Source organism: Chenopodium album, chromosome 27, assembly GCF_948465745.1.
Source record: "Chenopodium album chromosome 27, dcCheAlbu1.1, whole genome shotgun sequence".
NCBI classification, from domain to species: domain Eukaryota; kingdom Viridiplantae; phylum Streptophyta; class Magnoliopsida; order Caryophyllales; family Amaranthaceae; genus Chenopodium; species Chenopodium album.
In genome coordinates, this window is record NC_137860.1 from 33,104,837 (window position 1) to 33,132,436 (window position 27,600).

Here is a 27,600-nt window from a genome sequence, read left to right on the forward strand (position 1 = left end):
CCCACAGGCCATTACCAGTGCGTCATCAACATAAACCGATGGGAGAAAAGAGAAGGCCATGTCATTGGTTCAGATGTTAAAAATACAAGTAATAATCAAAAAATTATTTCTTAGTTTTCAAATTGTAAAAATTATCCCATTTCATACAACTATATTTGAGAGTGAGATGCTAATTAAGATACTCTCTTGGACAATGGACAAGGTACTCTAATTAGGCAGCCTTGGCATATACAGCACATAAGGGGACATGCATACTATACAAAGCAGACCACTCTGTACCAGCAGCTTTTCCAAGTCTGAACCTTACAAGATATTAACACAAGTAGCTCAAATGTTACGTATATTGACATTTACAATGATCCATACAAAATTAATGCGATATAACATGGACAAGTTCTATATGCGACCTATCTTTCACATGGACTAGGAGTAGTAGCAGGATCATCACGCTGGCTCCAGGAAAACTATAGCCTTTCCTCCGACTTAGAAATTGTTAGAATCGGAGGCACCAATCAGGAGAGCACTAGCCTCAGGACATTGTCAATATGAATTCCACAATATCATCTATCTCATTTTGTTAGCAAAAATTCTATAAGCACAATGGGACCAACTGTAAAGAGAGGAACTGCTGCTTTCTGCTACCTTGGCGTTTTTCCAAACTTTTGCAGATACACAGAGACAGACACAACACTGCCAAAACAAGTTTATTCAGAAAAATTTGTCTAGTACAACAGTTAAAAATATATACTGTAAGATGAACAGTAACTTACGTAGCACCAAGAAAAAAGGCAAGGGAGAGATGAAATCCGAACAGAAAAACAGAAACAATTGCTGTCAGCAACATTGCCACCGAAGTTGAATATACCTGCACAATGTTATCAATGTAAGTTAAACATGCAGGTAAAACTAGTGAAGTTTAAAGGCATCAGGTAGAGACAAAGCATGCAAATGTAATCCTGGAGGCATCAAGAAGTTTGGCATTTCTGATGCCCAATAGACAAGTGACACTGAAAGAATAGCCATAAGCCATGCTTGTCAATGCATTATTACTTGACTGGTTCAAATTTAAGAAGTCGGGATAAGAAAATGTTTCACTTTCATATCGTAAACAGACTAATGAACCCAAGACAACCATCTAGTATCGTAAACTTGGAATTGACCGAATTAAAATAGGGTACATTCAATCAAGTAATGCAAAAATTTTAAAAAGGTGAGGGTAGGTCAACCAAGCAAGTGAGCAACTGCAGATGATGCACAGATCAAACAGATAGCACGAAAGAAAAAGATCAGAATATTATTTTGAATATTACTCCATGTATTGCCTTCTTCTCCCATTTAACTTCTACTTTGGGTTGTACACAAGTATATAAGAGATAAATTGTAGTGGGATTTTGTTGGATAAAGGTGAAAAAATGAAAGGCAGTGAGTATAACTTATTGTTTTATGAGGGAGGTGAGAGAGATAGGAAACCCAAGGTCAGGAGGTAAAAGGATATAATAATCGAAACATTATTTAATTATGTGGATATCAATTTAATTATCAGGGGACAAGTATTTTGAGAGATATGAAAAGTTTACTGGGGTCAGAGAGAGTTCACAATTAGGTAAATTCATATCTCCCAGCTCAAAAATAAAGCAAGATGTTAAGAGGTCTTACCTTCACGATATTATCAGCATATTTCATCACCATCGAGACAGCAATGCCACTACATGAAAAAGATTGAAAAGTAGCAAATTTATTATCCAATGGAATATAACAGAGAATATTGGGAATAGAGGAGAAAAAGGTAGTAGCTAGATGACTTGCCATGATGTAAAGATTTGGGAAGAAAGGAAATGCTGTAAATTATTAATAATAAAGGAGTATGTAAACAGTTCACATGTACCCATATGAAATACAGGATATTAAAATACATCAACAAAATGTTAAAAAGGAATAAGAATTACAACCTCCAGGGAGGCTGTTGTAATACCTAGAAGGTCCAATTTGAACTCCTATGAAAAGCTTCTTGCACTACTACCAAGCAATATCTTGCTCAAGTCAAATTTTTAATTTTGGCCATATGGACCACAAAATACTCCAAAAGCAAGCATGACACTGTTATGAACAAGAAGACCTAAAGTATCCACAGCTTAAAGGGGATGTAACAGGTGGATATAATGTTCATTCTGGTTCAGATTGTAATCTCTAATGTAAAATATAGCTTGCTATGAAGTGGTAATCTGCATATAATGCAGCTTAAGTAGTCAATTCTTGGTACTATAAGCACATAGATAGGTGAAGAGTAGATAAGGGCTATCAGAGGCTAAGGCAAGTCCAAATAAAAACAATCCAAAGGATTGACTGTGTCATAAAAGCTCTTACACCAGCCAACCAATCATCTTTTTAGAGGAATACGTGTTTCAAGTATATCTTTATACTTTGCCAAATCCCAAAGTTCATCCTATACAATGTATACATATGAACAGCAGCAAGAAAAAAAAAGAACCTTAAATAATCTTGGCAACCCATTTTCAAAGCTTATAATCAGGCCTGAGAATCCACTCCAAAACCCTATGGAGGATTGTTAGCCTGTTAGGTAATAATGTTGGCAAGGCCTCTTATTTTTCCTAATTACCAATGGTCCATCTATGACACTATGTATACCCTGGTATAGTCCGTACAAGACATAATTTAAGAAACCATTTCAGGCATCTGAAGTAGTCTAAATCTAATTCCTACTTAGCCTCCTGGGCCCTGGGGTCATCCAAGATTTGCAGTTAATTCATCTATACATATCTCAACTAGTGTGTGCACTTGGCCATGGATGAACAATTTCTGAGATCTTGTTTAATCAGCTAAAACTGATATTGTAAATTGGAGGATAACTCTCCATCCAACATGATTCATCAAAATAGAAGAGAGCAATTATCACCTATTAGGCTATTTCAATCAGGAAAACTAGAGGTCATGTAAAATATACCTGAGTGCATGATTTACAATCATGAGTACAGTAATGAACGAGTAGCCATGGAAAAAACCCCTGCAAAAACACAAATGAAATTAGCATCTACATGGAGAATTTTAGATAAAATCATTCAGGGCCGTCTAGAATTAATGGATATTGCAACTGACAAAATTAATTACATGGAGAAATCAGTTGATCAGCACAAAGATCATATTCATGGGGGCAAAGATTCCAAAGACGTATAAGTTTACAAAATCAGTTGATCTTTGTGCTGATCTTTGTGCGTATAAGTCCATTAATGTCCATAAACCATTGAACAGTACATACTTATTTGCAACTTCATCAAAATCTTGAATCACTATTGCAATGGCATTGAAAATCATTCCAAAGACGTATAAGTAGAAATTCTGCACATTTATGTTTCTTTGGGGACGTTTCTTGATAATTGCCTGGGAATACAGAACATATTTATCAACACAACGATCAAGTCAGCTATTGTTTACAACTCTACATCAATATAGCTCACTTAACAGAGGTTAACACAGAATAAGTGCTAGATTGACAAATTATATCTACTGAAGTTACCTCCGTGTAGACCCCAGCAAACCCACTCAGAAGAGCCATGACCTACAAGAAATTCTAAAGCATTATTCCAAAAAAAAAAATATTCAATGTTAGTCTTAAATTAACAGAAAAATTACTTTAAATAAACAAAACACTTACAATGGCCATGACCCAACCATAAAGTGGAGTCTGAAGAACATGATCGGAACTGCATGGATGGAAGGAATGTTTTAAGCAGTAAACACATAAAACTAATATTTCCACATCTGTGATAAGCTAGCACAAAAGATAGAAAAGATAGATTCACATAAAAGCAATGGCTATATGCCTATATTGCAAGTTTGCTATATCAAACAGCATGATCAGGCACATTAGAGGCAGCATTCAGAAGCTCCTTTGAGGAGTGAAAAATTATTGAAAAATTTTCTCTTACTAACATTTAATTGAATTTGGTGTATAAAAGACAGATTTGTGCCTCTTTAATAACCTCACCTAGGACAATAAAAATTGAACCCTATCATTACTTTGTCATGATATCAATTATCAAAGTAGTCATTCATATAAGCTTTGATAACATCAAAAGGTCCAGGTTTGAAAGTAGAGTGTTCCCATTATCATGATTTTAATAGAGGACATCACCTTTTGGGGACACATTTTAGGGACATAGTACATTTTGGGAACACATAGCCATGAATTATAAGATGCTTACTCACATCAAAATTTATGGATAGTAAAAGTTACTTTGGACATCCATACATCTACATGTAAATCTAAGCAAACTGATCCTCTGGAAAATAATTAATGAAGTAGCCTACCCCTGTCAATAATGTATTTGTTCTTCCATTATAACAAATTTATGACTAATTGATGTATACTCCAGAGAATTATCCTACCCCTGTCATCTTCCTATATATTTCTTTTTTACGTTTATGTATATATTAGAAAATTGGTAAATCCTCAACTGCCAAAGTTAAAACTGAAACTAAAAAGCTTTTCCTCTAGTTATTGAATCTGAAAATACAATTGACAACAGTGCTTATAACCAACCCACATAACAAAGTTTTTATAAATCTAGTCAAAAGAATAATGAATTAATGACCAGTTGACCACTCTTACTTGGAGGTGAGCTGTGCAGTGGTGCACCCAGCGCACAGTAGAATGAAAGCAGCCCACTCAATATCACTTAACCTGAAAATTCACAAATAGATTATTAGAATGGTCATTTACTCTGACATGAATCTGTAGCAACCATGTTCAACATTGGACCCTACCAATGAATCTCAAAATTAAATTATTTGGCAACAGATATCATCAAACTGCAGGAGTAATTCAACAAAAAAATCCTAAGATAAATCATCAAATTTTAATTTTCTTGATAGTCTGTAATCCTATCTACCCAATAATACAAAGGATATGTCAGATTTCGAGATTTTCATAATATTGGCAACTCAATTCCCTGGGAATCTCCTAGAGTTCTTAAAACATTCTGGAATACGTCTAACTTTTCTGAAAAAAATCATGAAGGATAACAGAGTTCTCTAAACTTTTTTCAAGTAAGATTATGCAGAACAAAACATATGCTTTATTAGCGGACAGGATAAATGACGTCAAGTATCTTTAACATAAAGGGGCTTACCGCTTCTTGAGAATGATACGATAGAGAACACCAGTGCTAATTATATTCAGATTTTTCAATATTTGATATCCTGGAGCATCCACGTATGCAAAGATATAATACTGGGAATGTCAGGTGTAAAATGGTGAGAAACCAGAGGCAAATCTTTCATTAGAAAAAAGAAAGAAAAGAAGCAACCCAGACAACTGAAAACAACCTGCAGCAAATTCTTAACCAAATAAAGTACTGCTGGTATAGGATATACAATTACTTCATCCACTGTAGTGCTTAACCTAGTATAATAACCATGGGGAAACTCAAATCAGCATCGCTATTCCAGATGGACATTGAAACAATAAGACCAAACAGGAAACTAAGAAAGTTATATGAAAATGTCTGCAAAGACAGCATAATTTTCCTCGGGCATAACTCAAGAAGAGGCAACTTCTCAATCATGCAATTACAATATACTTGATAAGTAATAGGCAGAAATATGTAATCAACAATATAATACCTATTATCATCAGTAACACCCTCAGTTCTCCAGATTTTTGCCAAGGCTAAAAGTGATAATGCACATTTCAAAGTTTCAACCTGGTAGCAAAGCAAAGAATAGAATCCGTAATCAAGAACTCTGTAGTTAAAACAGAAGAAAACTCTAAATCAATATCAAAGAAGTCCAGGTCTGCTGGAATAGTCACAGAAACAATGCTTTCAAGCTCAGATACCAGTAATTAAAGGGGAAATGCATCACTTTTCAAGGAATCATATCAACTGTCCAAGAGTTAAGTAACAAAGTAAACAAAAAAGAGAATGTGATCACACACAACAGTGCCATAATCTCAACCAAATGAAGATTTCGCTCACCAAAAAATTTGCAGTTGTAACACTGTAATCATATTTCCCAGCTCTCTTTGACCAGACAATAAGTATAGCTTGTGAACTAGTAAGTATAGTCAGCGCAAGCGTAACCATCGACCTATTTTCATGACAAGAAAGGTAATAACCAATAGCAATCAACCCAACTTTCTGTCTAAACCACATCAACTTCTTATACATAACAATGTAGAGTTAAAATCAGCTAAATTAAATAACACAAACATACTTGCGCTTCCATTGAGGTGCTACACCAGATAAAGCTCCCAAAGCAGCTACATTATTCATCATACCAGGAATAAATTAGCCGAAATTGAGAAAACTTAAATTTACACTTAAAAATTCTAGTATTAAGTAACAAGAAGTTCAAATCAATCAAATAGAGGGATAATAAACCTGAATTAGGTTTCCCTCGTGAAAGTTCTAGGTCACCCGCGGATTCTTCATCTTTATCCTAAAACAAATCAAAATCAAGTCTCAAATCTCCTGTTTTCACTTAGTTTACACTTTACAGTAATCAAATGCAGGTTCTATAATGAATAGAAATTTGGATCATTCAAATCAAATTAATTGCTCAAATTTTCTCCAGTAATCGCGATAAGATTAAACGTGATGATTACGAAACTACGACGATTGAAATCGCATTCAGAAATTTTAAGGTTCAATTGCAATAACTGAAAAATGAGAAGAAATTATCTTCTGGAACAGGAGAGAATCGGACATTGATGAAAATACAGAATTTCTGCGATGAATAAGAAACAATTGAAAAAATAATGCGAAGGAGAGAGATGAACCTGATCCTTGATCTTGCGATACTCCATTAGAGAAGGCAAAATCAAAGTCTGCTGAGAAATTTGATCTTCAGAAGAGATGGTTTACAGACCGTCACTCACAGTGTTGTAGTGTACTCCGTAGTAGACTAGTAGGAGTGTGTTCGATATCGTGCCTGAACAAATAAAATGAAGGAGCGTCAACTCGTCGAGCGAGCTGTGCGAAATCGTGATTTGTGAGATCTCGTTACTGTCACGGCCTCACGGGCTACGGAGTAAAACGGTATCGAAAAAATACCCCGTATGAAAAGTTGAGCTCTTTATGAGAAGTCATTTCCCTTATTAAATTCCTATGAAGGGGTCGTTTAGTTGGGGTATTTATTACAGAAAACAGAAATTAACTGCCCTCATTCCTTTGTTGTTTGTTATGTTGTTTTTCTCATTCCCTTTATCCTCAATAATCCTTCCAAGTTAATTCCCCACCCTCTTTCTATTCTCATTCCAACCATCACCATACCACCACCCTCCTACCTACTCACACCACTAAATAAACTAACCAGCACCACTGCCCCTCCCCCCACCCTTCTTCGGTCCTCCCCCACCTTCCTATAAAAAATTTGGTCGGTCCTCCCCCACCCCCACAACCCTATACGAAGGGGATGGCCGATGAGGGGTAGCAAGTGAAAATTGGAAAAGTGAAGAAAATAGGGGGTGGTGTTAGGATTGCTCATTGGTCCAAAGCCGGATCGACCTGGACCAAATCAAAGACCGAAAATTGGAATTTCAAGAAGCGAAAACCAAATCGATTAAGTTGGGACAAAATCTGGACCGAACAAGACCGCTTTGGACCGATTTTAGGATTTTAAAAAAAAACACTAAATTTTTAATAACTTTATGGAAAACTTAAATAATAAAAAAAGGAAAAACTAACAATATTATACGTCTTTTTATGTATGATTAGTACAAAAAGCTTATACAATTAAATTTTTCTAAACATATAAGGATAATCTTAATCATTATTTAAGGTTTATGCATAATTAAGTAAAAAAACCGATCCGGTCCAAAATTTATATATACGCGAAATAGGAGTTATCAAGACCCGTGTTGGAATTTCACATAACACTACGGGATGCATCTTAGGGTCGTATAATATTGTTTCTACTCATATATGACCATTATTTAGCTATGTAAAGACCCCGTGAAAGCTTATAGCAGCCAATACAAGAGGCGTCTACGAAAACCGGTAAATTGATCGTTTAAAGGCAAATTGGAAGGTACTACCCACCCAATTAGACTACCGGAGGGTATTAGAGACCATAGTAACCATCTCGACAATTTTTAATTTCGGACGAAAAAAGTTAAAAAAATTCAAAATTGAAGGCTATTATCCACGCTTTTTGAGAAATTTTGGAAGTTTCGGGGCCGGTGTCGAAAAGACTTGAGTACTAAGGGATACATTTCGGAGTCATATAATGCTGTTTAGAACCATATATGACAATCATATGTTGCCATAATGTTCGTGGTAGGCATGAGTCAACGAAATCAGTGCAAGTTGTAAACGGGTAAATTGACCGTTTAAAGGCAAATTGGATGGTTCCACCCACTCGATTGGACTCTTGGAGAGTATTAGGGATCATGGTAAACATCTCGGCAATTTTTATTTTCAAGCGAAAAAAAGGTTAAAAAATTCCAAAATTGAAGGCTATTATCCACGCTTTTTGTGGAATTTTGGAGGTTTCGAAGCCCGGTGTCGAAAAGTCTTGAGATACTAGGGGATACATCACGGGGTCATATAATGTCGTCAGGAAGCATATATGACCATTATATGTTGTCATAATATCTGTGGTAAGCATGAGTTAACGAAATAGATGCAAGTTGTAAACGGGTAAATTGACCGTTCCAAGGCAAATTGGATAGTTCCACCCACCCGATTGGACTCCCGGAGGGTATTAGAAACCATGGTAAACATCTCGGCTATGTTTATTTCCGGGCGAAAAAAAGTCAAAAAATTCCGAAATTGAAGGCTATTATCCACGCTTTTTGAGAAATTTTGAAGGTTTCGGAGCCCGGTGATGAAAAGTCTTGAGACCCAAGGGGATACATTTCGGGGTCATATAATTCCGTTTGGAACCATAAATGATCATTATATGTTATCATAAACGTCCGTGGTAACCATGAGTTAACAAAATCGGTGAAAGTTGTAAACGGGTAAATTGAAAATTTCAAGGCAAATTGGATCGTTCCGCCTACCCGATTGGACTCCCGAAGGGTATTAGGGACCATTGTAAACATCTCGGCAATTTTTATTTCCAGGCGAAAAAAGATCAAAAAATTCCAAAATTGAAGGCTATTATCCACGCTTTTTGAGGAATTTGGAGATTTTGGGGCCCGGTGTCGAAAAGTCTTGAGATACTAGAGGATACATCTCGGGGTCATATAATGTCGTCAGGGAGCATATATGACCATTATATGTTGTCATAAACGTCCGTGGTAGGCATGAGTTAAATAACGAAATCGGTGCAAGTTCGTTGTAAATGGGTAAATTGACCGTTTTAAAGCAAATTGGATGGTTTCACCCACCCGATTGGACTCTCGGAGGGTATTTGGGGCCATGATAAACATCTCGGCAATTATTTCCGAGCGAAAAAGGTCAAAAAGTTCCAAAATCAAAGGCTATTATCCACGCTTTTTGAGGAATTTGGAGATTTCGGGGCCCGGTGTCGAAAAGTCTTGAGATACTAAGGGATACATCTCGGGGTCATATAATGTCGTCAGGGAGCACATATGACCATTATATGTTGCCATAATGTCCGTGGTAGGCATGAGTTAACGAAATCGATGCAAGTTGTAAACGGGTAAATTGACCATTTAAAGGCAAATTGGATGGTTCCACCCACCCGATTGGACTCCCTGATGTGAGGTTATTAGGAACCATGGAAACATCTCGGCAATTTTTATTACCGACCGAAAAAAGATCAAAAAATTCCGAAATTGAAAGCTATTATCCACACTTTTTGAGGAATTTGGGAGGTTCTAGGGCCCGGTGGCGAAAAGTCTTCGGACCCAATGGAATACATCTCGGGGTTATATAATGCCGTTTGAAACCATATATGATCATTATATGTTCGTTGTCATAAACGCCCATGGTAAGCATGAGTTAACGAAATCGGTACAAGATGTAAACGGGTAAATTGACCTTTTAAAAGTAAATTGGATGGTTCCACCAATCCGATTGGTCTCCTGGAGGGTATTAGGGATCATGGTAAACATCTCGGCAATTTTTTTTCCGAACGAAAAAAGGTTAAAAAATTCCAAAATCGAAGGCTATTATCCACGCTTTTTGAGGAATTTTGAAGGTTTCAAGGCCCGGTGTCGAAAAGTCTTAAGATACTAGGAGATACATCACGGGGTCATATAATGTCGTCAGGGAGCATATATTACCATTATATGTTGTCATAAACGTCCGTGTTATGCATGAGTTAACGAAATCGGTGCAAGTTGTAAACGAGTAAATTGACCGTTTAAAAGCAAATTGGATGGATTCACCCACCCGATGAGACTCCTTGAGGGTATTAGGGATCATGGTAAACATCTCAGCAATTTTTATTTTCGAGCGGAAAAAGGTCAAAAAAATTCTAAAATTGAAGGCTATTATCCACGATTTTGAGGTATTTTGGAGGTAGCGAGGCCCGGTGGCGAAAAGTCTTGAGATCCAAGGGAATACATCTTGGGGTCATATAATATTCTCAGGGAGCATATGACCATTACATACATGTTGTCATAATGTTCGTAGTAGGCTTAAGTTTACAAAATCGGTGTAAGGTGCGAAAGAACCGATTTCGGACCGAAAAAATGAATTTCTGAACTCGGAGACAAGACTGGTTAAGTTGGTCTAGACCGATTTTTGAACACCCCAAGGTTGTGTGGTGGTGGGTGGTCGAAGATGGTTGCTTGTTTCCCTTTGTCTTTTAATAACAAACATCAACGTAAATCTAAGGGCCTGTTCTGCTATTTACTTCAGCTTAATTTCAGTTCAGTTCAGCTCCAATTAGTTTAGTTCATAATTTCCTTGTCTCATAAAATATTTATTTCAGCTCTATTAAGTTCAATTCAACTCAATTCAGTAAATATGAACATGTCCTAAGAATTTTTCATTCCATTCTCCTTATTTCATTTGTTCATATTCACAATCATAATTATGAAAGGAAGTAAAAGGTGGTGAAATTGAAAAAATTTGCTTTAGTAATTACGGAGTACAAACAATAAGGAAGGAGAAGAGAAAAAGTGAGGTAAGAAAAAACAATGTTAACAAGATTTTATGTCTTGTTTCCTGACTCTTGGGAAAATTTCTTCCAATTATTAGGACGAAAATGTACAAATTAGCTGGTAGACTTTAGGAAATGGGCCTACTCGAAATGCGGCCCTATAGTCCATAAGACCATAACCCATTGAAATTTATAAGTACGTACAAAAAGAAATATAGCCAGAGTTTTTGTATAAAAAGAAAATAGAAATAATAATAGTGTCGGCGGCGTATTGTCAACCGACAGCCTCACATGGTCCCACTTTCACACGCCACCGCTCTGTGACTCCCGCGCATTCTTATAGTCCAGGGTTCCCGCCATGTATTAATTTGTTAGTTTTTTCTGGTTAAGCTTTGATTATTCTTAATTACACTCGAGTTAGCGAGAAAAGTGGGTTTAATCTAATGTAGTGAAATAAATGGTTATTTTTCTTGACTTGAGGGGAGAAATAAATAAATGGATTTAATTGGTTGAGAATACTCTAGTTTCTAGGGGTAAAATATTTTTAATTACATTATATTTAAATTTAAGGTAAAATATTAAAGTTGGATGAAATAATGAAATTTTATGGTCTCGTTAACTAAGTTTATAACATCTAATACTATAAAACTAAGGGCTTATTCTGATTTACTGAACCGTATTGAGCTGAACTATAAATGAAAGAAGGAAATTAGGAACTGAACTGATATTAAGCTAAAGAGATTAGGACCTAACAGCTAATTTCGTCAAAAAAAAAAAAAAAAAAAAAAAAAAAAAAAAAAAAAAAAAAAAAAAAACTAAGCTCATTTAAGACTCAATAACTGATTTATTTTTATTTTTATGTTTGGTGTTCCGAGTTCTGGGTGGTTAGGTTTCAGTCCCATCCCAATTGTTGTTTCGAGGGATCAAACACAAGATCTCTCCACCAAGTGTAATCTCAACCACTACTACACGTCTACACCAACAGCCAATTGGTAAAACTCAATAATTAATGCATAAATAAATTATTATTGTCATTCTCAAGACTCAAACCCACAACCTTCATTTCAAACAATAAAAAGTCTCTTCCTAGTTCCTATATAGTCCAAACACTCGTTAATAACAAGCTCAATCTTTTAATGTACAAATCGTTACACCATCAATTTTAAGAAATAAATAAAAAGTGGTCACCATTACAATACATACATTGATTTTTGATACATACAAATAATAAGCTAAAACGACCCTACCATGATCACCCCACCCTCCAATCCCTTCTTTCCATGCCTTAAAACAAAGTAATTCACCAAAAGAAGGAATCAACCAGCCTGTTTCCAAAAACCCTTATTAGCTGTTTCTCATTTCTCCCATTCTTCAACACTCCCTTCCCCTCTATATTCCCCCTCTCTCAAAACCGACACTTTCACATTCTCATTTTCCTTCAACAAACCGACGCTTTCTTTGCAATGAGTTCAATAGTTCAAACCATTCAACAAAGAACAACAAAGAATTCATCACTTCCAATTTCATCATCTTCATCTTCACCAGATGATCAACCAAGTTTACGAAGGCGGCTTTCGTCGCTTTCGTTAAATCTTCATCCTTCTTCAATCTCTGCTTCTCCGGCAACTTCATGGGCCATTCATCGATCCAAGTCTCTGTCTTCCATGGGAGAAAACGCGGGAAGTTCGATCAAGAAATGGTGGGATTTGGGCTGGGCTTGGGTTTTGTCAAGAAAGCCCACTTTTGTTCAAGATCTGGAAATGAATGAAGAAGAGAAACGTTTTCTTGGGTTTCAAAACAGGGGAAGTTTGATGCATCTGTTTTTTAAGGTTAAATCTGAGGTTAGGAAGATTCTTAGATACGATGATATGTCTCTTCCTCAGACTTTTAAGTATCAAAATCATAATGCTTCGATGAGAAGAGGCTCTACTCTTGGTTGAAAATCATTATTATGAAAAACAGAGTATTGATTGATTGGTTGATTGAATGATTAATTAATCTTCATGATGATCAAGATTGATTCTTTATAATGAATAATTAATGTAATTTTGTTCATGTAATGTTGTATGCTTGGAGATCTGTTTAAACAAGATGAAAGGAAGAGAAAGTAATTTGGGGAGATCGTAATTCTAAGAAGAATTCAGAAAATGGTGGTGTTTTGGAGGTAGGATTTTGAAGGGTATATAGAATATTATTAGTAGTGATTAATATGATTGATATTATATGTTATTATTTGGTTAATTTTATTATTTGTTCATTTTTTTTTTACAAGTATTGTTTTTTGGGTAGAATTGTTTGGTATTTTAGTGTAATTTGTAAAAATGTATGTACAAGTAATTATATTTCAATGTTTTAATTTGTTGTTTCTTTAAGAATTAATAATCGAAAAATAATCGAAAAAAGGCCAATTTTATTTCTTCTCCATTATTTGTAGAAGCTGTATTATTGTACTAATAATAATAAAAATAAGATTCTAATAGGGAAGAAAAGGGGGAATGACAGAGATTTTTACACTTCAATAGCAAGTTAAAGGTTGCTTTTAAATGGAGCATAGTAACCAAAGTTGGTGCTTGTTAAAATTGCAATAATATGCTCATTTTGCAAATTGCATAGAAAGAAGAACAATACCTATGTGCTACTTTTGCACTCGTATTTTGCAAACTACATGATGGACGTGGGAGCAATGGATATGCTGCCGACTTAATATGCGTTATGTTACATGTTCGTGTGTCATTACTGTCATATGCATTAAAATCGTTGAGGGAACTTGCATTGTTACGCAATAGTAAGCATCATACAATGTATGCACATTAATGTTACGGAATAGTAGTATAATGTACCACACACTTTACTTTCGCATGAAGCATAACAAAATTTTTACTCATAATTATTCCATAAAGTTCAACTACATACGTGTTATTTTTTAATTCCTATGAATGTGTCGTCAATAAACTATACCGCGAGTAATTTACTAAATTACAAAAGTTAACTGTCCTATGAAAAGAGACCTTCTACAACTTTTGACAATTGGTCAAATACTAAGAAGATTCAATTTTAACACGAGTATTATATTGTTGACAGAAGACAATTCATTTTGAATCAAAGAAATACAAAGTGGTGTACATGTAAGACACTAATTATAATTATAAGCAACTAAGACATGAAAAGTCAAAGTTAACATTCACGCAAATTAATCAAATACACGTGCTATTAGTTGTTCTAAAACGCGTTACGTTGCAAGTCTTGCAACTCTTACAGCAAAAGTGCTTAATTCTCAATAACTTACTGTTACTGTACTACAGTAATATCTATACTGAGGAGTAAATAATTGCGACTCGTAATCCTTATTAATATGTAGTACGGAGTAATTTTTTGGATCTAATGTCCATCCTATAAGTTATTGTATTATCGTGTTATACAAAATTTTGCCAAGAAGATTTATCAAGAACAAGCTAAATTAGCTATATTAAACAAAAGACAATCAATGATTAGTTTACTAATAATTAAAACAATTATATGGGAGGTCTGACATAAAAATCCAAGTTGTCAAAATGTCTGATTCTATATTCCTAGGGAAGATTATGTGTAGAGTACAAAAGCTGCAGACTAACCGTTGTTTTCAAGTTTATACAAAGCTTAATTGTTCATTGACTGCAAGAATTAAGACATCTTATTTGCTTTGATGTGTCTTTCTTACCTCTTATGTTGCCCAATAATTGAGAAATGGCTAACAATTAACGAGTGGGTAATTCATACATACCTTGATTATATAAGATGAAAATATATATATAAAAAAAAGGTAATGATAAAAATCACGCATTTATCGATTAGGATTACTGATCTACTGTATTATCTACTTACGTCCTTATTTTTAACAAACCCTTAAAGTTGTATATATTAATTTCTTTAATTGGTCATCAAGTAATTATATTGGAATATTATGATGATTACATAACATCAATCTTTAGGTGATAATAATTAGTTGCAAATTGATTAATAATTAAGATCACATGGTTCCTACCATACAACACCGACAGAAACAGATGGAAAATATGCCGAAAACAATGCTGGGTTTGCTGGCTATTAAGACTTTAGCCAAACCATATGCATGCAACTTACAAATCAAACATTTATTAGCCTTCCATAATTACTTGAGTACAAAACAATGTGGTGGTTCCTTCTCCTTTTGTTTTACCATTACAATGATAGTACGAAGCATTATATATTTTGGGAAATATTTATTAGCAAGTGTTTAGGTCATATTATCAATCATAGCTAAATATTTGTTAATAACACTCATATTCCAACTTCCCGGAATTATTTATCAAGATGTTACATTTCTTATATGATATGTTTGATTGAACTGTACTTGATGGCTTGACCTTACTATAAGTTTTATATGTGATTATACTTGATCTATTTTAATAATTAATACTAGTATAATAACCGGCAAATACAAGTTTAGCAGCTAGATAAACAAAATTTTGTAATCAGGTGGCATTTTTGTAAATATATTGAAAAAGCTTGGTCATTTGTTCAGTACTTTTGGTGAGGTGTTCAATTACTGTTTGCAACTTGCTCTTACTGTTTGGTAGGTTCACACATGTACCCCTCAACTAGTACATGAAAAAACGCATGTACCCCTCCACTGGTACTTAAAAAGACGATGATACCCTCAGATAAACAAAATATCCTGGGAATTAACTGGGCACAGCTCTATAATAACAATAAACTTAAAATTCAGCTCAAGACCGAAACAAATGACCCGCCAATCGAATATGATCCATTCACATAAAAAATTTACATAAAAAAAAAAATTAGTGTTGTTCAAATATTACCAATAATACCTTCACTATGATTTCATAGTCTCATTACCACTTAAATGGTGCTATGATTTTACAAAGAATCACCATAACCCAGGATCACAGATGAGTATGGAGTGAACAAATCATGCAGACGTATACTATACAATAATAACAATAGTTCAATGTATCTACTCGTTGCAAGCAACCTATTTGTGAGACTTCTATTTTCAGTCCATCATTAAGAGTTTAAGACTTGGGCCTCCAGGGTAGCTTTGCTGGGTCACTACTCACTCGGGCCAATACAGTAACCCTCTAAACCCTACATGGCTACACCTCCACTTCAATTTCTATAACCTACTGTTATATGCATACGCCTACACCATCCAATTATCGCCATAAAATGTAACCACTTAACTAACTTTTATATTACACATATTTTGTTATATACAACATTGATCCTCCTGTATTTATTTGATTTAAGATATCCAAATGACATTTCAATTTTACATACAATTCCTTGCATGAATTCCCAACTTAACAAACAATTGTGCATAATCGTAAAAAAGACTTTAAATAACGAAGAAAGTACAAGTATTATTTCAAGATAAATTAAGAAATACACTAAAAAAGTACTCACTTCGTTTTCACAATGATATTCCTGCTTTGACTGTACACATTTGTCAATGTTTTACTTTGATCATAGATATCTGTAATTTCATATTAGTGAATATAATATAACAATTCAATATTGATAAATTTCTTACTAACATAACTACTTTGTTAGAAGATTATTTCCTCTTATTAATAGTGACAAGATTACAAATGAGAAGATCATTGTGAAACGAAAAGAGTAAAACGAGTACTTTTATTTTCTTCTTCAAATAAGGCCAAGGAAAGGGAAAGTGCCAGAATATAGTGTCCAATGTGCAAGAATATTCCAATCAAGGGGGAATTGACTTACAGTTGCAGGACTCACAGTTGCAAACTATCCTCTCCTCACATCTCAACTCAACTCTACAGCCTTGTATTCTTTGCTCAAGATAATAAACTCACTTCATAAAAAAGATAAGACCTTCCATTAAAAATTTGTGTTGTTTTGTTTCAAATTAATAAAAAAAATTGTGTTTTTTAAAAAAATGGCTTCTTCTTCTGCTTATCACTTTATAATCTCACAAAAGAAGAAGACTCTTATACAATCCTGCAGTAACTCCTCAATACTTCAGAATTATCACCCTCTTTTACCTTTTATCCCTAATTCAATTTCTCTTCCCTCAAAATTACCCCTGCCTTCTAACAGTAAACTTACTGTTTGTTCAGTTGCTAAGATTACTCCTTCACAAATTGAGGTTGATCAACAACAAAGTAGCAGTTTTAGTCCATCTTCTCCTAATTCCAGTATGTTATTTTTATTTTACTGTTTTACTAATTGATTTTGATTTATTTATGTAATTAAGTAAGTTGGGATATTAATTGCTTTGAATTTTTTTAATTTCTTGTTGATTTTGAATTTATGAGTTATATACTTCATATGTTGAACTTTATAATAGTGTCAAATGAAGAGTTCATAAGTAAAATTAGCTATCTTTATGATCTTTGATGTGATGTTGGAACTTGGAAGGAGAAACTACCATGTTATAACTCTATAAATATATTCCCTTAATTATCTACAAGATATCCCACTAATATATCCCCTGATAAACCAAAATACCCCTTTGCTATTGGAGTATTATATTATGGATGTCAGCTAGCTTAGTTGGCTAAAGTCCGAATATATGTGCTGGAGATAGATTTAAATTCCCTAAGAACTCACATTGGGAGTTATCCACTGTCATAGTATACAAGCTCATTTCTTAGGAATTATTCGATTTTAAGACTAATTTTTTATTAACCCTTCTGAATTATATGTAGTGTCCAAAATTCCTATTGTTATCATCACCTGAACTAAAATATCTGATGCAACAAGGTTGTTAATTTGTTTCAAGGTTGGGCAGAATTCGCGGACAAAGTTTCAGGAGAGTGGGATGGGTTTGGAGCAGATTTCACAACTGCTGGGGAACCCATTGAACTTCCTGAATCAGTAGTACCTGAAGCATACAGAGAATGGGAAGTTAAGGTTTTCGATTGGCAAACTCAATGCCCTACATTAGCCGATCCACAGAAATTCCTTCTTTCCTACAGGTCTGTAAAATTACTTCCTACAGTAGGCTGTGAGGCTGATGCAGCAACAGTATATAACAGCGATGACAGAATCATAGGAGGCAAAGAAAGCAGTAGCATCTTAGCCTTTGCGTTTCAGAACACCGGCTGTTATGTAGCCCTTTGGTCAGTTTTGGAGAATGAAGTGTATAGAGTGTTGGAGTTGGAACATTGTTTGATTGACCCTCGCGATAAGGAGTCTAGAGTAAGGGTGATTCAGACACTTCGTTTGGAGAATTCAAAGTTGAAACTGCAGAAGATTAAAGTGTTCTGTGAGCTGTGGTATGGACCGTTCAGAAATGGAGATCAGCTTGGAGGTTGTTCTATACGTGATTCTGCATTCGCTTCTACACCTGCCTTGAATGCTTCTGATGTTACTGGTGTTTGGCAGAGTCAGGATGCTGTGGCTAGCTTCCAAACTTCTCAGAATGTGAGTTCTGTTTTGTTGTTTGATCACTATATTTTTTACTACAGCATCATGTAAGCTTAACGGCGATTTTCCTTTCATTGGGCAGAAACCTTTGCAAGAACTTGCAGGAAGAAGTACACAGAAAATAGTCAGAAATGAGCAAGAACTGATTCTGTTGCCGCGGCAATTATGGTGCTCACTCAAGGAAAGTGGGAACGGCGAAACTTGTGCAGAGGTAGGATGGTTACTAGATCCTGGATTCACTATTTCATCAAGATGCATTTTCACAACTGATGACAAGTTAAAGGTATGCCTGAATAAAAACTCGATTTTTGGCAATATTCAAAATTGCTGTTCTGCCAAGATAATCTGCTAAGATATATTGTTCCACTCTTTTTTGCAGGAAATATCAATAGGGCATGAGACGTTAGCTAGCAATTGAATTGGTCAACACAACATTATTAGTAATATCTAATATGCATATAGTTTTATACAGTATGTGCTTATGCTCTTTTAACCTTGTCAAAGAGCATTCTTTTTTTTTGTTAATAGTATTATATAATGCAAAATTCTTACTTTATAATTCCTTTGAACAACAAATAGCCTCATCTCAGGGGCTGTACTTAGATTTTGATCCATCCACTATGTATTTTGATTCTCTGTATTTTTATACAATATCATTATTGTAGGAATATGAAATATTCTAAATCTTAACTAGAGGATTCGAATCTTAACCCATGTCTATCAGCTATATACGAGTACAATCCTTGACTTGGGTAAAGATTCACATATACGTGCAATCCAAAATGTGCCGATGGAAAACTTATTGTAAACTAAGTGCATTCAAACAACTTTATTGTCACCTCTAAAATATGACTAGATACGAATGATTTAATATCTCCCTATAAAATAAAATACTTGTTATCTCTCACGTCTTTTAAGTCTCTCTTGGTTGTTGAGACATACTCATATTATGTCACTTTAGATGCTCAAAGAGCTGCAACTATAATATTTTTATCAAAATAGTGACGAGTTGTCGAGTACATTAATGCAACTAGTCAACGAGGCCAGATCCGCCAATCCTCATGTATCGTTGACTTAATAACTTCAAACTTCAAATACATGATCTCAAACATAATAACTCAAATCTCTCATTCTTGCTCTTATATCTCTTGTTCAGCTAATCAGCCAACACAATATTCTCATACTTCATATCAAATTCGACCACGAAAAAAATTTAAAACGATGAACCAAAGCGCGAAAGCTTTGGCAATAGGATTAGTTGGTGTAGCAATTACATTTTCTGCCTACTCTCAAACAACCTTCTCCTCCAGCAATTGTATTGCCATCGGCTTCCTCGTACTCGTGTTTGCTCTTATCGTCCATGAAGGTTTCATCTCCATTTGATCGATGAATTTATTATAACAGCAGATTTTATATTTCAGTACTTAACTTTGTTTCAGTATGATTGTTATGTAAGGATCTTATTCATTTACCTTTAATACAGAGTTTCATGTAATGTCTGGTTTATGTAAGGATCAACTTTTTATTTGCTCTTTTGTGGCTACTATGTTTGATTCATTTACTGTTGTTTGTCTAGCTAAAGTTTGATACGTGAAGTCGTGAATGAATAGTTTCGAGTCCCGATGCAAATTTGCAATCTTGATTTTTGGAAGCTATATTGTATGTGTACTTCATGTTGTGTATGTCTTTTTTTCCTGAAGGGATTATCGACCCATCTCTGAGAGTGGACTAAACCTCTTTCGGATATGTTTATTGAGATTTTTTTTAAAAAATTGAACATTCAATTAATCGAGATAATTCTTCCGTGGATCTTTATTTGGCCATTACATTTAGTAGTTTAATTTGCTCATAAAGTTTCAGCCTCGTACAATCTTGAATCTATCTGCTTTAGAACAATATTAGCTTTTTAGGTACTTGGTCATCTTCCAACCTCGAGCTTATTAATGTAACAAGTTACATGAGCAACATAATCAAAGACATGCATGCAAGTAGTGAGATGTGTCTCAAGGACACATTTAGTTTTTATACGGCGTTTGGAGAAGGGAAAACCATTGGAATATAGGATGGTGTTTTAAGATACATGGAGAGAGCATGCCCAGGTAAACTAAGAGGTGTCCATTTCAATAGATTATCAATCTTCTTTGGTTTTTGTACTGTGATTTGTAACTATTAAAAATTAGCCTAAATAGGTCAATGAAAGGAATGTTTCTGTCATTGATTGTGAAGTAGTAAACTATGTCCAAGGCGAAAAACACTTTAAAGACATTGGGGCAATGTTGCTGTAACAATGTAGCTCTTGTTAAACATCGCCTTTAGTCCAAAAGGGTTGCCAACTTGCCATGTTAATTCAGGGCTAATACGTGCAGTATAAATTTATGCAGCTATCACTAACTCACTGAAACGACCAAGTCTCCTGCGATTCACAGACCATAAGTCCAGAAGATGAGTATATATCAGATATATATAGCAACGCATAACAGATCTGCTGTGAGCAGTATTGATGCAGAACGAAAAACTAATCAAAATGAAGTTCAACAACGGTCCTCTTTTCATTCATGATACAAAGGGATCTAAGGTTTAAATCTCAACATTTAACAACATACAACAGCACTTTTAAAATGACATTGACAGCCGCTTGAATAAATATCATTTTTCTAAAGTACAATCCAACAAGTTAAAAGTACAGAACGAGCACGAACTTCCAAGCTTGCAAAGGAAGCAACAGTAGATCAACCTTGTTCTTCCAAACATACACAGATCATCTATAGACATGGTAAGTTGGAATCCATTTCAGACCAGTCATCGCAGAGTTTACAACATTTGCTCTATAGTGCTTAACCACACAACCTTTACAATAAACACCCCACAAAAGGAAGTTGTTGAGCCAAAGGAAGAACCTACATCTCATGGTTTTATCATCCATTGCTGTACAAACCTGTAAATCACACTACTTTATCAGCATCACACTAGAAAGGAAGAGTATCAAACAATCTACTTCTTGTTGGCTAGCTCAAGCCGTTCTTTTCAAATTTAACATAAGTTTACATCAAAAAAAAATTATTTATACTTCGTACTTGGTAAAAAAATCAATTTAAAATATGAACAATCAGTTTTAATTGGTAAAAATCAACAAAACTCAGATGTAATCATAAAATTGGTAAGAACTAAAATCAGTTCAGTAGAGATTACAGACAAAAAAAGACATGACAGCCATTCTGCAAGCTAATACAACGAATATAGTGATCTTTCCTATTTTCATTTAATTAAATGTGCATAACGCAAATTTCACAGTTCCATGCACCCATTCTGCAAGCTACGTTGTAAGGTGAAACATGTTTGTTTAAAATATCGAAAGAGCATTAGCTTTTAATGTTGAAACAACTCTTAATAAGTATAACTTTGCTCAGAAAACCCTCCAAGTTTATAAGAAAACTCAAAGTTATTATGATGATCAATTGCTGAGATTTTAGATTGTCATTCTTTGTTAGCACACATAAGAACCTTCAGCAGCAATGATACACCATTCTTTCAAATTTTAAGGCAAGACTCCTACTTCACAGAATCCACCAATTGCTCATACATTCATCAGCTAAATAACTTTGCGAGGAAAGGAAAAACAAGTACCTTAAATAAAACTACAGAGAAAGTCTAGTAAAACCCAGGTGCATCTCTCATTCTCTCATGCTCATACGCATGGTTCTCCTTCCAATGCCACCATCACCTTTTCTCATCATCGCAACAAATTCACTATAATCAATTGTGCCATCCTGAAATGTATGTCAAACACAATACTGAGATGTATAGAATAATATGAATGGAAAGTAAAAACATGAGGTCAAGGACCTGCCATTCCAAATTTCATAAACTTAAAAAAAAAAAAAAAAAAAAAAAAAAAAAAAAAAAAAAAAAAAAAAGCACAAAATATTACAGTATGCAGATAAGATTACAAAAGGTGAAGCAGAGAAATGTGAATGAGAGTGACAAGACATACATTATTTTGATCAACTTCTCTGATAACATCTTCAAGGTAAAGATCGTTAAGGCCCTGCTCTTGACAGGCTTGTTGGAGCTCATCAATGGTAATAGATCCACTGCCATCCTTGTCAAAGTACTGAAAGGCAGCAACAAGATGTTCCTCACGCTCGAGCTTGTTAAGATGAATCGTAGCAGCTATAAATTCCCCATAGTCAATTGTACCACTATTGTCAATATCAGCCTGCAAAGTATAACATAGTTCAGAACTTCAGAAGAATGTAGCATACTAGCATGTACAAGAAATAGAAACTTAAACAAGAAAAGTGATGTTATAATTAAGAGCCTGCCTATCACATCTCAAGTTAAACAAAAGAGAGATGTTTCATGATAACTTTGTTGATAATATATACAAATATATCGGACAACCAATGAAAGGAAGTATTTTTTACTTATACACTTAATACAGTCAGGTAGGCTATCAAACTTATATGTACAAGGACAATAAATTGGGAAGACGTGAAAGGTGCACCTTCATATGGATGCATATCACGTAAGAAGCACAAGAAATGGGAGCGGAAAAAAAATAAATAAAAAATTTAAGGGATGTACCGTGAGATAGAGCCCAAAGAGAAACTAAATACACCAGGCTCACACAAAGTAACCAAAGAAGAGTTTTGACCATAGTCTTTAACTCTTCAACACAGCATTATTATCAACAGTAGCAATGTTTATCTATGTTATTTCTACTTCAAGTTGTCTCTTCAGTCAAGTAACAACTAGCAAAAAAGAGGTCATCAGAATTTAGGCAAGTATGCACAATGTTACCAACATGCACATGCCTTGTTTCCAAAAATAATGACATAAATTTGAAAAGAAATAAACAGCTTAAATCAATAAGATTTGTGGCATACTAATGTTAACTAAGTGCAGTGACCCCAAAAAGGAAGGTAATATATCAAACAATATAAGGTTTAGCAAATACAAGTACAGGTGAGAGGTTGCAATATAGAAGAAAAAAAATATCAATAGCTAAGTTATTACCGCTTCCATCAGATCACGTATCTCTATGTCTTTAAGGTTTGAACCATATCTTTTTAAACCAGCTTTGAGCTCCTCAAATGTGATTGCACCACTGTTATCAGTATCCATTGACATAAACATTTCTTTTAATCCAGCAATTTCTTCCTCTGACAAACTTTCAGCTATAACCTGCCAAAAATTAACATGAGAGATTATTTTGCGAATTTCACCATGTTATATTTATATTCATATGTGAATGAAAGAAGAACATCGAGAGCAGAAGACAAAGACGAAGTGGGGATAAAGAAGAGAGGCTTCATCATTTTTCAGGTCTACAAAGTTACAACTAAATGCAGCCTTGACCAAATGGGATATAACCTTTTGTGGGTGGGGGGGGGGGGGGGGGGGGGGAATAAAGGGGGGAAAAAAAAAGGTGAAGTCCAAAATGGAAAAACATAAATGAAAAGCAGTTAAAGCTTTTCCAAAAGCAGATAACAGGGAAAAGAGAAGGTTAATAAGTAGAAGAAGTAATCATGCCAAATAATAATAATAAATACATAAAAGGTTAAAATGATCACAACTTAGTGACACATAAAGTAACACACCAAAAAGTGATTCTTTTGACTAGAATCTATTGATTTCTTTTAGTTTTTCCTTCATAATTATGTGAAGTTGTGATTGTGCTTTTCTATTAATATACAAAAATCATAAGCAGAGAAGTTAGAAACGCATGGACTTGTAAGTAGAGCTTGAACAAGTTAACTTACGCCACCTGCAACCCTCCCGACCCTCTAAAGATACATTAAGAATTATAGAAGATCAACCCCGTGCTTCCATTGTGATATACCATAAATGTGAAGAAGTGAACCTTGATGGAAAGGCCATAGTGCAAACTTAATCAATTGGGTACTGCTACTATGTATTTGGAAAGAGCGTGCAGTTGTAGTTACTTTACTTATTATACCTTAGAAAGTAAGACACAGGGGTATCACAACCGCTCACCATCATCACATAAGCCACAAATTGGCATCTACTAGCACTATAAATCATTTGTAATTGTACAAACATGGAAAGTCATATATGTAGATTATACATACCCGCAAAGCCATTTTCTTCAGCTTGTTCATTGCAGAGAAGTGTTTGAGACGGGAAATTACAGCTGGGTCCAAAGCTCTATCTGGTGCAACTCCACTTTCACAAATCCAAGGATGACCTAAACAAGGTAGCTATTCTTATAAAAACAGTGTCCAAATAACATACGCGAAAAATCTTTCACAAACAATAAAGTACGCAGATTATCAAAGAGCAAGTACTAACTTACATAGAACTTGGTGAGCAGTCAAACGCTCTTTTGGGTTTGAGCACAGCATCTTTCTGATAAGATCCTTTCCACTATCGGAAATTAAGGGCCAAGGATCTGAGTCAAAATCAATATGACCCTTCAAAACTGCATCGAATATTCCTTGCTGAGTTTCTGAGAAACAACAAAAGCAAAAAAAATTAATATGACATCATCTGAAAGAAAGATGCACACAATATCCACAAAGAAATAATTGAAAAAGAAACAGAAAATTCAACCCCTTACATACCAGCCCAAAATGGTGGCACACCACTGAGTAATATGTACAGAATAACTCCAGCAGTCCAAACATCTGCCTCAAAACCATAATTCTTCAAAAGAACCTCAGGCGCGACATAGTAAGGACTTCCAACCACATCTGTAAAGACCTGACCTGCAATAGCCAGCCACCTTCAATTAGTCCTTGAAAACGGTATGCTGACTGCTTTCAGCTTTGCTAACGTCACATGATACCATCCATGCATGCATAATTAGTGTCAAATGTTCTTGGAAAATAAATAAGAACTCTGGACTTCTTTAATGATTTATACAAATTATTTCGGAAAAATATTAAAATATATTTTGCTATCAATATTCATTGGCAGACATCACAACTACATGAAATTACTAACACAGGATCTCAATAAATGACAACCGAGTGGCATTCAGCCATGCCTATGCTCACCTGAAATGCTTTTAAAATATTAAATATGTTCATGCTTACCAGGCAATGATAAAGCATATGCTAACTGAGAAACAATCAATATGCATCAGAAGTCACAATTCCTCAAACATTGATGTTTAAAAAATAAACCAAAAAGAGAAACATAATTTGCTTGGATACCTGGTTTAAAGAAGACAGACAGCCCAAAGTCGATAGCTTTGAGAGAGAAATCATCATCCTTATTCACCAACAAGAAATTCTCAGGCTTGAGATCTCTGTGCATAACCCCAAGTGAATGGCAGGCTTCAACGACCCCGACAATGATCTTAGTCAATTCAGCAGCCTTTCTCTCACTGTAATGCCCCCTTTGAATGATGCGGTCAAACAACTCTCCCCCAGAACAAAGTTCCATCACAATGTGCACATATAAAGGATCCTCATAAGCACCCTTTATGGTCACAATATTCTTGTGACCTGCCAGGTGGTGCATTATCTGAATCTCTCTTCTCACATCTTCCACATCCTCCTTGGATATCAACTTCCTTTTCGATATCGATTTACAAGCATATTCAATCCCTGTGGAGATCTCGGTACAAAGATACGTGGTCCCAAATTGCCCTTGCCCCAATTTACGGCCAAGGGTGTAAAGATCACGAATGTTGGCAGTCTTATGACCCAAAACATAATAAGCTTGATTATCACTTTGCTTCCTTACGGTATTATTATCTTTAGCCATTGGAACAACAACCACAGAATTATGATCTTTCTTAGGATTATCTTGAGCAAATTCCTGATTAACAAGTTGCTGGTTTCTCAAACTATTAGGTGAATAATCAGAGTAATCAGAATCGTTTCTCTTGGTAGTATTAGAGCTAGTGGTATTCGAATTCGTGTTCGAGTTCGAATTTCCAACAGAATGATCCTCGGGCTGAGTCTCGCCCTGATGAAATTTTACCCCAAAAGATCCCCGGCATGTATTGCCCATGAAACAACCTCAATTCCACCCAACCAATTCAACAACTCTTTCGCAATCCAAACCAAAGTTTCTCATTCAATCAATCAATCTTAATTGCACTGAACAACAAATTAAACAAACACAAAAACAAACAACACCAACATTAAAAATCAATCAATATCATCATATAAATCCACAAATAAAAACCAAGAAATCCCACAAAAATTTAACAAAATAATCAACAAACAAACAATAAAATCACAAACCCATATGAGAAATGAATCAAACAATTGCTAGAAATGTAAACTAGATCTAGATGAACAAAAATTAAATTGAAGAGAGAGAAAGAAAGGAGAAAGGGTAGTACCTAAAAATTTTGATGGAGTCAATAAAAGTATCAAAGAGAGGACATAAATTTATTGATTAAGATGATCAACAAAAGGGCAAAAGGAAGATCTTTCAAGGTAAGTTCCTAGCTCATGTTCTTGAGGAATAAACAAAAGAAAAAAAATTGGGGGGAAAAATAAAAGAAAATTTTATTATTAGGGTGTCAAAGATCTTCCATTTTTAATCAAGGAATAATCAAGGTTGTTCCTTTATTACGTTTTTATTTCTGCTTTTTCCTGAATTTTGAAAAAATTTGTGAGGTGGGTCTCTTTGTTTTTTTCTGCAAACAAGAAAAAAGCAAATGAAATGAAAAGTGTTTCTTTTAATAGGATGTTTATAATTACATATCTTTAATCTTGGTGTATAAAATACTTGTATTAGGACATTAACAATAAGTCGATAATGTTAATAAGATTCAATTCGACTCTACCTACAAGACTTAACCAACTAAGCTAACCGATATCGCGTTAGTACGGAGTAAATAATAAAGTAATTAGGGTGCAAGAAAGATCTAAGAAGAAAGTGGTTAACAGCTCTTTAGTAGATCCTATTCCATAGATCTCATAATCTGATCCAGCAAAAATTACTTAATCTTAACCAATCAGATAATTAAAAGATGGAATATTTTAATTTATTAATTAAATTTATTTTTTGAGTGTTCTAAAATCTAAATTACGCGGTTTCTAGGAAAGGGGAAGGTGGCAATACTGGCAAAAACTCCAAAGAGGGGGGGAAGAATGAAAGGTGGTGTTTGACTTTTCTTTATCATGGTTCAGTTAAACAGTATCC

The 27,600-nt window shown here is 34.7% G+C and overlaps 4 protein-coding genes across 4 annotated transcripts; 2 read left to right on the forward strand and 2 right to left on the reverse strand.

The window, feature by feature from the left end:
• Positions 1-127: 127 nt before the first annotated feature.
• LOC145620723 (CMP-sialic acid transporter 4-like) lies at positions 128-6,994 on the reverse strand. Its single transcript, XM_081675434.1, has 15 exons — positions 6,797-6,994; positions 6,399-6,456; positions 6,232-6,277; positions 5,994-6,105; positions 5,641-5,720; positions 5,344-5,419; positions 5,148-5,248; positions 4,628-4,699; positions 3,671-3,719; positions 3,533-3,574; positions 3,275-3,396; positions 2,963-3,022; positions 1,657-1,705; positions 771-865; positions 128-690 (listed from the first exon to the last, which is right to left on the reverse strand). The coding sequence occupies exons 1-15, from the start codon at positions 6,821-6,823 to the stop codon at positions 639-641; spliced, it is 1,041 nt and encodes a 346-aa protein (XP_081531560.1). The 5' UTR covers positions 6,824-6,994; the 3' UTR covers positions 128-638.
• Positions 6,995-12,500: 5,506 nt separating this feature from the next.
• LOC145620105 (uncharacterized) lies at positions 12,501-12,977 on the forward strand. The gene has a single exon (XM_081674752.1). The coding sequence runs from the start codon at positions 12,501-12,503 to the stop codon at positions 12,975-12,977; it is 477 nt and encodes a 158-aa protein (XP_081530878.1).
• Positions 12,978-16,807: 3,830 nt separating this feature from the next.
• Positions 16,808-19,124, forward strand: LOC145620719 (uncharacterized). Its single transcript, XM_081675431.1, has 4 exons — positions 16,808-17,237; positions 17,825-18,468; positions 18,554-18,754; positions 18,851-19,124. The coding sequence occupies exons 1-4, from the start codon at positions 16,979-16,981 to the stop codon at positions 18,887-18,889; spliced, it is 1,143 nt and encodes a 380-aa protein (XP_081531557.1). The 5' UTR covers positions 16,808-16,978; the 3' UTR covers positions 18,890-19,124.
• Positions 19,125-20,996: 1,872 nt separating this feature from the next.
• LOC145620715 (calcium-dependent protein kinase 26-like) lies at positions 20,997-27,237 on the reverse strand. Its single transcript, XM_081675424.1, has 9 exons — positions 26,792-27,237; positions 25,650-26,543; positions 25,056-25,199; positions 24,788-24,940; positions 24,564-24,679; positions 23,488-23,655; positions 22,463-22,687; positions 22,096-22,238; positions 20,997-21,406 (listed from the first exon to the last, which is right to left on the reverse strand). The coding sequence occupies exons 2-8, from the start codon at positions 26,452-26,454 to the stop codon at positions 22,143-22,145; spliced, it is 1,707 nt and encodes a 568-aa protein (XP_081531550.1). The 5' UTR covers positions 26,455-26,543; positions 26,792-27,237; the 3' UTR covers positions 20,997-21,406; positions 22,096-22,142.
• Between the last annotated feature and the right edge of the window lie 363 nt (positions 27,238-27,600).

What these genes read in the sequence shown, in the direction of transcription:
- LOC145620723 (XM_081675434.1), bottom strand. Translation starts at nt 6,823, where the DNA reads ATGGAGTATCGCAAGATCAAGGATCAG. An exon ending in ATCGCAAGATCAAGGATCAG is followed by an intron (nt 6,457 to 6,796) that starts GTTCATCTCTCT and finishes GATTTGTTTTAG; the next exon opens with GATAAAGATGAAGAATCCGC. An exon ending in ATGGTTGGGTCATGGCCATT is followed by an intron (nt 3,575 to 3,670) that starts GTAAGTGTTTTG and finishes AATTTCTTGTAG; the next exon opens with GTCATGGCTCTTCTGAGTGG.
- LOC145620719 (XM_081675431.1), top strand. Translation starts at nt 16,979, where the DNA reads ATGGCTTCTTCTTCTGCTTATCACTTTATAATCTCACAAAAGAAGAAG. An exon ending in TCCATCTTCTCCTAATTCCA is followed by an intron (nt 17,238 to 17,824) that starts GTATGTTATTTT and finishes ATTTGTTTCAAG; the next exon opens with GTTGGGCAGAATTCGCGGAC. An exon ending in CAACTGATGACAAGTTAAAG is followed by an intron (nt 18,755 to 18,850) that starts GTATGCCTGAAT and finishes TCTTTTTTGCAG; the next exon opens with GAAATATCAATAGGGCATGA.
- LOC145620715 (XM_081675424.1), bottom strand. Translation starts at nt 26,454, where the DNA reads ATGGGCAATACATGCCGGGGATCTTTTGGGGTAAAATTTCATCAGGGC. An exon ending in TGTGCCACCATTTTGGGCTG is followed by an intron (nt 24,941 to 25,055) that starts GTATGTAAGGGG and finishes GTTGTTTCTCAG; the next exon opens with AAACTCAGCAAGGAATATTC. An exon ending in GAGAAGTTGATCAAAATAAT is followed by an intron (nt 22,239 to 22,462) that starts GTATGTCTTGTC and finishes CATACATTTCAG; the next exon opens with GATGGCACAATTGATTATAG.
- LOC145620105 (XM_081674752.1), top strand. Translation starts at nt 12,501, where the DNA reads ATGAGTTCAATAGTTCAAACCATTCAACAAAGAACAACAAAGAATTCA.